Source organism: Paramormyrops kingsleyae, chromosome 9 (genome assembly GCF_048594095.1).
Source record: "Paramormyrops kingsleyae isolate MSU_618 chromosome 9, PKINGS_0.4, whole genome shotgun sequence".
Lineage (NCBI taxonomy): Eukaryota > Metazoa > Chordata > Actinopteri > Osteoglossiformes > Mormyridae > Paramormyrops > Paramormyrops kingsleyae.
Window position 1 is genome coordinate 5,722,014 of NC_132805.1, and position 12,692 is coordinate 5,734,705.

General features: G+C 43.9%; 1 protein-coding gene across 4 annotated transcripts in view; it reads left to right on the plus strand.

The window, feature by feature from the left end:
• The window catches only part of LOC111838336 (transcriptional repressor p66-beta-like), a 28,137-nt gene that overhangs the window by 172 nt on the left and 15,273 nt on the right, over positions 1-12,692 (plus strand). The window contains exon 1 of one of the 4 annotated variants that reach the window (XM_072716142.1): positions 27-645. The exons of 1 other annotated variant lie outside the window; for it this stretch is intronic. In XM_072716142.1, coding sequence (XP_072572243.1) covers positions 629-645 — 17 coding nt within the window. In that variant the 5' untranslated portion in view covers positions 27-628. Of the gene's footprint in view, positions 1-26; positions 646-11,798; positions 11,928-12,692 lie in introns of those variants that run through there. 2 more of the 4 variants (XM_072716139.1, XM_072716141.1) reach the window with 2 other exon arrangements.

Consider the following 12,692-nt stretch of genomic DNA (forward strand, 5'->3'; position numbering starts at 1 on the left):
ACAAAATTAGGCACCGTTCGCTCGCCAAGTTTAACAGCCCGATTCGATGTGATCGGCAGCTCCCGGCTACGGCCGCATGTGCGTGGATGAGACTGGCCGATTACATACGAGGAGAAAATTATGGTGCAGAGTCAGTCAGTTGTGCCGATAGCCTGCGACGCTGCATCAACTACCCCGTTTTAAAGTAAGGGGAAAAAATGGGGATAAAATCCCCGCACATGAAGTCCGTTAGTTAAACGCAGAAATGCACTAATGTGTCCAATCTCGAGACACATGTTTCACCACGGGGTAAGAAGATCTGCGAATAGAATGAAAATAGTTACATTTACGGAGCGGAATCGGTTTCATTGTTTCATCTCGAGTCTCTAGGGGTTAACTCACATTGGCCGAGAAAGCCCTGCGTCTCCCCGGTTGCGTGAGTACAGTAGCGGCATAGAGGGCACGATGTGAACCCGAAACGTGCACGAATATTATAGCTTTAATCGATCCTAATACTGACACTTCAACTCAAAGGAGCGAATCTGGCTGATAACGATCGCAGCGGGGAATTAAATTTTAGGTTAAAAAATGTAACCGAGAGCGCCAAGTGTATACCTCCGGAGGAACTGATGGTTGTACAATTAAAAAAATGCTTCAGCCATTTACGTAAGTGGAGACGTGTTCTCTCTCTCTCTCTCTGAACTTGTTTCGTGTGCACGCAAATGGCGACCATTGACATGCAATGCCTAAAGCACTGGCTTTTGTATTATTCATATGCAGAATCCAGTAGTTTGCAACTAACGCGTAACCTCAAATAAAGCTGAATAGTTCAGAAGGACTGGATTCACTTGATCGACATTTTTGCATTATATTTTCCCCCTTTCCACCCTGTTCGGCAAGACAATAGTAAATAACGTAACGTCCAGCTGTTATTAGATATGCAACTCATCAGTGCAGACGTTTCAGAACAATGCAGAAATAGTGGGCACCAAAAGCTGTATTAGTTGTATTTTAATTTTAAAATGTATATAGTTCACCGTTTTGGCTTATTGTGTGCTGTTGTTTTGTTTTCAGTGATGAAAATTTTATGAAATAGACCTACATTAACAGCGACTCTGTTTTCAGTAAATACAAATAAATATTTAATGCACTCTGAAGATAACCTAAAGTAGAGCTGTATGATATATGATAAAAGTTGCAGTTTGAAATTTTATTTTTGGACCTGGAACACAGCAGCTATTTTTATTAAATTCAACTATGCGCACACAGCAGGTATACAGAAATTATACCCAAGGACAAACATTTTTAGAACTGTACTTCCATTTGTGGCTAAATGGTTCCTACATGAACTGGGAGGACCAGGGTCCTTTTAGACCTGAGGTTTAGCTAACTTTGGGACAGATGTGAAGCTGTTATAGAATACAATTTCCTACGGTTCTGCAGAGACTCCCTCAAAGTTCTTGACTTTTCTTTGCTTTTCCTTTATATTCCCTTGTCAGTAATTTGTTGGAAAGTCTTAAAGACTGTCACATAGATGCCAATTCTAAGCCGAATTACAGGTATTAAAAGTATGAATATATCGCATCCTTTGTTAGTGATTGAGTAGTGTAAGTTGAGGCAGGAGGTCAGATCTTACAGTATGCTCTGCTCTCCTACGTGCTGCCTTTGGGTAACTTTCCTTCTTCACCTCCTCCTTTTCCTTCACTGGTTGTATTCCCTCGTTTGCTTTACAGTTGGGCCAGATGGTAAATGCCATGAGCATGTGTGGATTATGTTTATATTACATTGTGGGGACCAAATGTTCCTCACAATGTGATTAAAAACCTGTTATTTTGATGTTGTGGGGACTGTTTTTCAGCTCCCCACAAAGATCTGTGAATGCAGTCAAAAAACTAAAAATGCTGAAAGTCTTATATTGTGTTTGGTTACTTATGGTTAAGGTTAGAGCTGGGTGGGGTTTAAGGTCATATTGTGATTAGAGTTTTCCCCATAGAAATTAATGGGGGGTCTCCACAAAGATATAATTACAAACCTCTCTCTCTGTCTCTCTCTGTCTCTCTCTCTGTCTCTCTCTGTCTCTCTCTCTCTCTGTCTGTATGTGTGTGTGTTTGTGATTATTGCATTGTGGGGATGGGGTTTCCCCACAGTGTGATTAAAAACCTGTATCTTGTTACTTTGTAGGGACATTTTTTCGGTCCCCACAAGGGGAAATTCAATTTTCTAAAAATCCATTAGAGAAACGAAAAAAAGTGTATTTTGTTTGGTTACCTGTGGTTAAGGGTAGCACTGCGTAGGGATTACGGTTGTCATTGTGGGAATTATGCCTATACAATTGAATGGAGAGTCCCCACAAAGATACAAATATGTGTGTGTGTGTGTAGAGAAGGTTGACTTTTACCATTAAATAATGAAGATATATACCTAAGATTGGAGCAGAACTGTAGTAGAACAAAGGATAAATATGAGCTGAGTAGGATACTGATTCCTGTGGAGTATATCGATAGTATATGGTTTTGTTAGTGCACAGCTGTAGTAGTGCAAAGCCTAGCAGCAGTAATGAGTTTGAAATTTTAGTAATGCTGTTGTAGTGTGAATAGTGACATCTGACTTCCACCACGTATTGGGCCTCTTCCCTCGTGGGGCCTTTACGTTCACAAAAGAAATCATCGCCTTTTTTGGATGGAAAACCATTGTAATTGGAATTGCCAGGATTTTTAAAAATGAAATTTCACATTTTGAGGAAATGTACAAGCTCTGTTGTACAATGCTAGTGAGTGCTTTTATTTGGTGATAAGATTTTTCCATTTCATAAGATGAGATCTTATAAAATGGAAACAAACCAAACCACATAATTCTTGTTTTTCTTATGTTCGCAGACCGTTGTTGTTGAGATATACCTTAATAATGAAGGGAGATTTTTAATGAGTATATAATGTTTTTTTTTTTTTTATTTTTATTTATTAAAACATCCCTATTTTTCTCCAGATGTTATTCATGCACTTGGCACTTTGCTGTTTATGAGCTGGCTCACATATATTCTGGAAGATGAGATCTGTTTTTGCATTTAAATCCTGATGACGGAAGAAAAAAAAAATCACATTCTGAAATACTATATTCTAAATTTAATTAGATTTGGTCCAGTCTCAATGTATTGAGTTCTTATGCAAGTTATTTGGAAAATGAAATCCAGTTAGGTTTTTCTGTAACATCTTTTTCAGATAAGTTTTGATATATTTTTTTTCCCGGGCTAGTGTATGTTTATGGGTTTTCCTGCTTCGTTCAGTTTGCAGTTTCATCTCCATGTTTTTTTTTTTCGTTCTTTTTTCCCTCCATCCTCAGGCTTTTTTTTTGTGCTGATGAACTAAATCATTTGGTCTTTTATCAATTTCAGTATGAACAATCCTTCCATCCCCTTCTGGTAAGTCATCCTCATGATGATATGTAAAGTCACTTTTTTTGTGACGAATACAGACTAGGACACTTTGTATCTGGTCAGATGGCCAATTAAAGGCATGCATTCCAAAGCTCGCTTGAAGATACTGTTTGGTATTCAGTGTGAGTCTGGGCTGGTGGGTTTTGATACATTTACACCGGCAGGTGCAGAATTTATATTTAAAGGTAACATTTAAATGATTTAGGACTATTATTTTGATATAACCAAACACTACACCAAATTCATGCTTAACTCATACTTTCACTTCATCCATAAAGATTGAATGCATTTAATGCAAACTAAATGTACAATAATAGCATATCAGTTAGTCATGTTCATTATTTAAACAACTGTTTATGTATCACCATACTATTGGCGTGCCAAAAACCACTTGATGTATGATACACTGTTATCTATTACACTCAATGGTAAAAATCTCACCATTAGATCCAGAAAAGCATTTTGCTAGCATTAGATTCCCCCCTCCTCCCAGCCGCTCCTGAATGTTTTGATAAGAGGTTTGTGGTTACCTGAGGATCTGCATGGTCTGATGCGATGTAACTGTCAGTCACTGTGAATCCTGCTTTCAGTCCATGACACGCAAGACAGGCAGGAAACTTTGACATGTTAAAGAATAGAATGTCACGTTTTGCTCTTGAGTTGACATCCGACTTCCATGTACGGTGTATGGCAGCTTGGTACAGAGGCACCTTTCCTGCTGCCTGGTTTTGATGGCTTCTAGTGACGTATACAGGGACATTTGTATTAGGAAGTGTGTTGATCAAGGTGGCAGTGCTTGTCACGGGTCTTAATGAAGCACCTTCCTTACGGTTTCTTGGTGGTCAAGTGGTCGGAATTCGGTGCTTCTCACTGCTGCAGCCCGGGTTCGATCGCTGGTCAGGGAATGTGGAGCCTCCCCCTACTCTGTTGAATATCCCCATGGGTCCATCAATCTAATCCATCTATCGATAGCGGTGTGTAGCTCTGTGGTCTGTTTACCTGAGGCCGGCTGAGCTCTTTAGTGCCCGTAAACAACATCTGGACCATCCATCCATATCCCCAAATGATAGTGTGCCCCCTAAGATGGGCTGTAATCTCAAGCTTCAGCTGGGAAAGTCAATGTACTGTAAGGGTCACAGTGCAAGAAATACCATTGACCTCTTTGTGCCCCTGTGCTGTAATGAAGTTATCGGGATACACTGAGTTTCGTTCTTGATGGAGTGTATTTGCCGCATGGTGTTCCTTAACACTTGCGCTGGAGGAGAAAGTTCTCACCGATATGTCATCTGTGTCACTTACCTGTGCTGCGGACCCTCTATGTGTCACACATACCATATAATCTCTTCGAACCTTGCCTGACCACTCTCACTGCCTCCACCTTCACCACTTTCCCAAGGGACGCAGTGTGTTTGACAGTCTTCCTCCCTGCCTCGTTATCCTAGATCTGTACCGTTTCTCCTTCACCTTACCGAATATTGAACATCTGATGATTTTGAGAACATCCACGGTGAGGCTTGTTTCTCCACCAAGCTTGGAGAGTTCTGTGCGCTTTGTGGACTCCTCCCGGGAGCCGGGCAGCCTCAGGCCGCCGCAGTGCAGGACGCCGACGCCGTAACGTGACTCTCGTTCAGCGTCAGATCCTTTCTGTTCTATTTTCATATTTGAGATGCTGATTCCACCCCCCCCACCCCTTCTAACACACACAAATCTTTGCTACCTCAGCTTCACCAGATGGTTCAAGTTCCAGCTTCACCCCTCCCCCCCCCCCCCCCCTTTCCAAACATCGTACGCCCCACCCTTTGGTCTGAAGTTCTGCAATGAGCCTTTTTTGTAAAAGTGCCAGGTTCAGATTTAGCTCAATTCTTGTAAGTAGATTCCCTGCCCCCCCGGCCCCACAGGGGTGTCTCCCCCCCCCACTCTCTCTTGCATTCTCCTTCATCCCCCCTCCCTTTTTTCATGTGTGACGTCCTGACCACTAACGGCTACATATTAAGAGATAATTCCATATCCTGAGGTTGGAAACCGGCTCAGACTGGCTTATGCTTTTTGACTGTGCTGGGCACCCTGAGTAAGTAGGGGGGGGGGGGCAGGAGAAACGTGACTCTTATACTCTTAAAGTGACACAATCCTCATGCATATTTAAGGGTGACACCCCCTCTGCTCAGTCTGAAAGCTTATGATGATTGACATGAGTAAAAGTATTTCTTCATGCTCTTTGCCATGTCAACATAGTCCTTTTAGAACATTTTAGATGGTTTTGCACTAATACCAAACCTCTTTAATATGCTCCAAACCCACCCATCCCCCCCCTTCCTGAAATTTAATCCAAAAAAATTTCAAACTCTACAGAGATTCGCTCAACATGTATACAGTTGGCTGTTTTGAGGCATTGCGAGTCTAAGAAAATTCTTGAAAGACCTTTGGTTGGAAAATGGCTGATTAACGGCGGGTAGGAGATGGCCAAAAATGCAACCTGTTAAACTGAACAGAACTTCATGAAGCTCAACATGAGACAACTCTGAAAACCTGAGTTTGTTTTGTTTGGTGCTTAGCGATTGGCAGGGCGAGATACGTTTTCTCAATAAACTCCCATTGTCTAATGCAGAAATAAGATCATTCACCAAAATGGCAAAAATAAAATGAGGCACTGGAAAAAGTGAATGTGTAAATTCTGATCTCTAAGCCCAAGGCAGTGTTACCTTTTTGGGGCCTTTTAAAGGTCCCACACAGCCCGGTCATGGGTTAGAGTAGATCCTTGCCATTCTTTTACCATCTTTTCTTTGACAATGGCAATTTTTTTTTGTAAATGTAAGGCTATATATTCTTGGTCAAGTGTAGCCGGGGCCCATTGTCCCTGGATTGCTCCCTGATGTGGCCTTGAAAGTGAGTCATTAAAACTTCAGAGATCTCTTGTGTGCGGGGTTGAGTCCCCCTCCCTGCCCCTCGAGTCACAGCACACAAAGCCTCCTTTCTGAGCCCTGTGAGCTCCCCCAGGCCAGCAGGCAGCTGTGCCACCCCTGACTGAGCCGTTAGCCCGATCGCTCCTCGATACGGCTCCACGTCAAACTCCCTGCTAGCCATTCCGGTTTCTTCTCACAGGTGGTAAATTCAGTGCTGGTTTTGTTTACCATATATTTCTAAATGCAATCTATATATAAATGTGTATGTAAGTATTTATGCTTATGTCTGTGTGTATATATACTCTGTATGGGAAGCATTGCTATTCCAGTTCCGGTCTACTTCAGTGCTGTATTTAGGTTTGATTTAAGCTGCTGATTTACTAGGATTTGTAATTTACAGTAGCTGTGAAAGGTTCTCACTTCATCAGTTCATGCTGATGTTTTGTTGCTCTGGAGTATGGACTCAAAATGGAAATTCATTGAATAGTGTGATCTAAGCAAACAACTATATGATTTCAAAGTTGGTTTGGTGGTGGTAAATATCTAACATAATTGCTTAAACTGATTATGTAAGTATTGGCCTATTTTGTCATGACACACTTATTTCAGATGCCACCATAGACAGGGGTATTAAGTAAAGATTTAGACAGTCGATGTAAGTTGGAACATGAGTAGACCGTCATGGGGAATGTGGGCCAGCTGTGAGTGGCCACCAGCAAGCTTCTATCAAACACTATCTGCGAGGGCAACCATGGAATGGGGCTTCAGCTGGGCAACCCTGGATGGGGTCACTCTGCCTTCAATAGCAGAAGCTGTGTTTGGGTAACGGCAGCCTGGGTGTTTCATAAAGATGAACCTCATCGCGGGAGAAATTTTGCATCAGCTGTCAGCTAGAGCTTGCCGGAAGACCTGTGGGGAAAGATCGAGGCCAAGTGGAAGATGATATGGTCTGATGAGCCCAAAACTGAACATCGTCCTAAGAACACTGTTCCTACTGTGAAGCATGCTGGCTCCCAGGATGTAATGGACCTAGTGCTCTGCTTCAGGGACACAGGCCTATGGAAACAGAGCAGAAAGGGATGGCGTGAGGTATGGAGATAGCTATACAAGAGATCTTGGACTTTGGAGGAATGGTCCAGAGTGTCGAATGCCTATGCTAGCAGTTTTAATCGCCCAATAAATTAGAATAGCTTGTGTTAATAGGAATCACAGCAAATGTTTTATTTTTTTTTTCATTCAAAAAAGCTCACGCATCATGCTTAGAAAAAAAAAAGCGTCGAAACAATCACACAAATTATGGACCAGTTTGTCGAAAATGACCCAGATTATGAGCAGATCTCTAATGCGACGAGGGATGTTAAGGAGAGACTCCTCTTAGAGCTTCTTTGTGGGCAACAAAGTAAACAATAATCCACCATTGATGTCCACATCGCCGAGATGCCCGAATTTTCATATGAGCCACAGCCTGGCCCAGCGTCTAAAATATCGAATTATTAATATTTTATATATTATATTATCATAGAATAAAAGTTCAGCATGGTTCTTTTTATTTGTGTTTGCATCCCTGTTTTCTAGGATTGTCTTAGGCGTTTTCCAGGGTCTTGCCATATTTCTGTGTTTGTACACGTTCGTCAGTAGTAATAAATCTAAGAACGCCAATATACCGCTGATGGCTTTCATTATTTATAAATTTTATAATATTATCCCTTATAACCAATTAGAATTTTTGTAGTGCATTTTGACAGTCTTGTGGTCCATACACAGCTATGAAACAGCAGCTCCTAACTAGGAGTGTCATATCTGGCATGCGAGCCTAAATAAACCCCTGCTCACACGCTGTCTCCCCCAAGACCAAGTCCGTGCAACACTTCCATCTTCATTGGCTTGATTAAGATGAGAGAATGTAATTCTGAACAAATTGGTGGCCTGAAGCTTCAAGTTGTGGTGTTGGCAACCCAGAGCGCTGCTGCATAATTATGGATCGCTGTAAGACGAATCTTGGTCATATTCTTCTTCGGGAAACCGAGAGCCTATGACAGCGAGGCGAAGAGGTGGGAGGTACTGAACGCGCGGAGAGCCGTCCACGGCTTCCTGTTGTGGAACAACACAACATGGCTTCTTATGCTGATGATGGCTTATATGTCTGTACAGCTGGACCCCCCCCCCCCCATCACCTTGCCCCCTGTTTGCAGCCTCCCAACACCACTTCTTTCTCCCCAGGCGAGAGCAGAAATGAAATTGATTAGTAGCGCAGTTTAAAAATAGAAGGGCCGGTTGCCACGGCAACCTTTGCAATGAGTTGTTGCCTTGTTTAATGAAGACCTGGATTTAAGTGTTTTATTTGCGCGTGAGCCGAATGGGGACTGCGTGATGTGTGGCTGGAGACATGGGCCTTGCACGTACATGTTTGCATTAGGAGATAATGCTTTTTAAAACAAAAAAAAAAACAGAAAAGGAGGCTCAGCTGACTTTCGGGGTGTTCTCCCAGTAGGGGAATTTGGGTCATGTCACTCAGCCTGTGAACTTGGTGAACTACCTGTGTTTGTATACCCGCTTACAGAAATAAGTTTTTCTTTTTTTCTCCTCCTCCTCCTCCTCCTCCTCCTCCTCTCACAGAGCCAGAAGCACAACCTGCCACTCTATGCACTGACTTTAACGTGGCCTAAACCAGCCAATTACAAGTCTGTTGCTATGGGCTCTGCTTCCTAATTAGTCTTGTTAGTGACAGGAACTAGCTGTATGCAAATGATGTCCATATTCCCATATTCGCCATTTCCAACCCCCCCCCCCACCATCCGCCTTGCATGTACCCCTCTGACCCCCCCATGAAATATGAGTGTGGTAGCAGACAGTGGGTTGATAGTTACATTGAGCTGCTGTTGGGGAAAATCACCCCTTTCCTTTAAGTCATGCCCCCACAGACCATCGCTCCTTCAACCCTATTGCCCCTGTTTTTTTGGGGTTCGGTTTTTCTTACCTGTCCTGCAATTGGCTCCCAGTCAGTTTTTAATGAGAGGGCCATTCTGGGGGGGGGGGGTGTTTTTTTTTTTTTCTTGCCGTTTTATCTAATTGCAATGTGGTTGTCTGGCCTGCTTAAGGCAGCTCTTGGTGCAGAGTGAAGGCTGTTAAGCTCCTGTTCGTTTTCCATAAGTCACAATTGTCTTACGACAGAGAGAAAAATCTCGTTAATGAGGGACACTCAGGGTTGCACTGGATGATTGCAGCTGATTCTTGCTGGTCCGTGCCTCTTAACAACTGATTATATTAGTACTGTTTCACTTGGCATCACCCGTCTTTATTTTTTTTTATATGAACTGATATTAATAAATGCCTTGTCATTCTAAGGGTGAGATGCCTCTGAGCTACTTCTACTTCTTTTGAATGTTTTGTTGGGGTTTGGGGTTCCTTGATAGGGCAAGAGGTTCCACATGACAGATAATCACACTCTATTTAGGTTTTGGAGGATAGCGTCTGTGCTTTTACTCTTACCCTAGTCCAGGGGTGGGCAATTTTATCCAGAAAGGGTCATTGTCATAATTAGATTACTAATTAGAGGACTGATTGGCTGAAGAGTCCTCACACCTGGGTTTGAACAGCAGGGCTAAAGGTTATCCCAAAAACCTGCATGCACACTCAGGATAAGATTGCCCACCCCTGCCCTAGCCCATGGTTGAGGTCACCGGCTGAGTTAAAACTGGGACTTTGCACATCTCTCTCTGATTGGCTGTATAGCATGTAGTGCTTCTAAATGAAATGCCCGAATTGTTTTAAACAGTGATATGCTTCTATAGCATCTGGTCTTAAGTGGGCATCTTTTTTTCTCCGTGTCGGGTGAAAAATGCCCAGACTTCAACAGTTTCAGATTTCTCAACTTTCTTGTCCGCCTCTAGATGCATGTGAAACTCAAGCGGCACGTGTGTATGTTAAGTTGCTTTAGTTTGAGTTTTTGTTCTTGGGTTGAATAAGGCCTGTTTAAGGCGTGCCTTGCTGTCGTTCAGTTGTTGTGATTACGATGATAAATGTTGACATTAAGGCAACCTTTTTACTCCCATGATGATCTGGGTAGCTTTATTTGGATGTGGGAACCAGAATGAAAAATCCGTTAGGTAGAGTGATCGTGAATTTCTGCCAAATTCACTGTATTCACTGTATTTGTTATTGCATATACTGAAACAAACGTTATTTTTTCATCTGAAAAATAACGGTCTTATCTACACTTACGAGTTGTGATCCTTGATGTTCCAATCAGATGTTTCAGGTTGGAATTCACCTGATTTTTAACGCTGTCTCTTATGAGTGGAAAATCGGTGCACGTTGTCTCTCGCCCCCTAAAGGTAACGCCAAGCCTCTCCCGTTACTCTGGCCTGCTTAATGTGTGCTGACGTCTACGGGCCTGTCCCCATAAAACAAAGCCCGTGTTTCACTTCGCCTTATTAGCTACCTGCTTTCAGAACATGTAGGAGTAGGTGGGCTAAGCTCTGTGAGTTCTGCTTCCTGGCTCGGGCTAGACCTACGTTAAAAGCAGAACGTACGTATATAAGAGCTACCGCCAAATGGGGCTAGGAAAACCCTGGGTCTTGCCCTAAACCACCAACCATCTTGCCGCCTGAAATCACTCCTCTTTTTCAAGACGGCTAACGGCGTCTCTATACACTTTCTATTGTGATGTAGCCGCACGGCCCAGAGTCTCGGATCGCCGCGTCGTTTTTTAGCTCTCCGTGTTAATCCTTGTACCCAGACCAGGTTTGCGCCATATTTAGCACCTTCGGTCCCATGGGAGTGGGGAGGGTGATGGTACAGAGGTGTGCCAAGGCGAGGGGGGAGGAACAGAGCGAGCCACCCAACCGACAGGCAGTTCTAATGTGGACATAAAGAAATGTGATATGTTGGGGGGGGGAGGGGATGGGGGGCGAATTATGAGTTATCGTGGTATGAGCATGGCGTGTCGAGGAACACCGCCCACTCCAGTGCGTTTTTTTTTTTTTGTGCGTTTGCTCCGTCTGTCTCAAACAGGCCCTGCTCCCCCCCCCCCCCCCCCACCTAGCAGCACCACCAAAAAAAGTGCTTTTGGAGGGGGGGGGCTTGGAAATTAAAAATACATTAATAAAAAAAACCTTGCTGTCGCTACCTCTAAGGGGCCCCCTGAAAGTAAGTATGTTTATTTTTACAAGGAAAAGGGGCATTTGGTACTTTTTTTTGGGGGGGGGGGGGTGGGCGGCTCTGTAAGAATGGGACATAGGGTTATGTTTATATGGTGCTTTGTTGGTATGGCATAACTGTAGTAAAATGTGGGGGGTGGGGGGGGCTGGAGGAGAAGGGGAACAAAGAGTGCCTTATGCTGGCACCGGCCTGTGAAATCTCAGTGTGTCTGCTTTTGTGTGGGGCTCTGTGTAGCTTCAGGGCACAGTACAAAGCACTCCCCCCCCCCCCCCCCCCCCCCCGTGCTCTCTCGCTCTACCTCTCCCTCTTCCTCTTCCCCCTTTCTTAGCGCTTGGGGTTCTAGATGCCTCCACTTTACCATATCAGCGTGTTCCGTGTCTCTGAGGCGGACGGAGACCCAGCGTCTCACTGGCGGAATCCGATTGGTCCCAGGCTACATGCCGGAGTCGACGAAGGTGGTGAAAGTGGAAATATTTTGATGGTGGCATGTCAAGGTTTTTTTTTTTCTTTTTCATTTTCTCCCTCTTCCTCCACATGCGGTCTTCCCTTTGCTGTCGTTCCATTTTAGCACCTCTCTCTCTCTCCCTCTCTCTCTCTCTCTCTCTCTCTCTCTTTCTCTCTCTTTCTTCTCTTCACGGAGTGCACAGAGGCGTCTGGTTGTTGTGTTGGCTGGCAGGGTGCCCGGGTGCCGTGTGTGTGTGTCTGCATGTGTGTGTGTGTGTGTGTGTGTGTGGCTCTTGTGCGCATGTGCGGGTTTAACCCGATGGGGGTGAGGGGGAAGGGAGAGCTCACTCTGTGTGGCGACTGAGGGATACTGTCCACGTGTTATGTAAGCGAAATGGGGTGGATGGATGGACGGAGGGACAGACGGATGGACGTAAGGAGGCTGGCCGCTTGCTGGTGCTGTGGCTGCTCTTGCTCGTGTTTGTTTGCCCTCCCAGGTGTCAACTAGGTGGCTGGTTTTGCCCAGGACCTCATTCCTTATTAAATTTCCCCTTAATTGCTTTCACACTTTCTTCTCAAACGAGTGCATCGGCTACCTCTGTCTGCTCATGGATACTAGTTGCTGTCCCCTTTCAGCAAAACGGTTATGATTTATCCTTTTTTTGTTCGTTTTCTAGAGGTTGGTACTTGTAAGCAAGCCTGCACTACTTGCATAGCTATTTTTTTTTAAGTTATAGCTGAAATTCCTGGATGCCCAAGTTTGAAACAATGAAAGC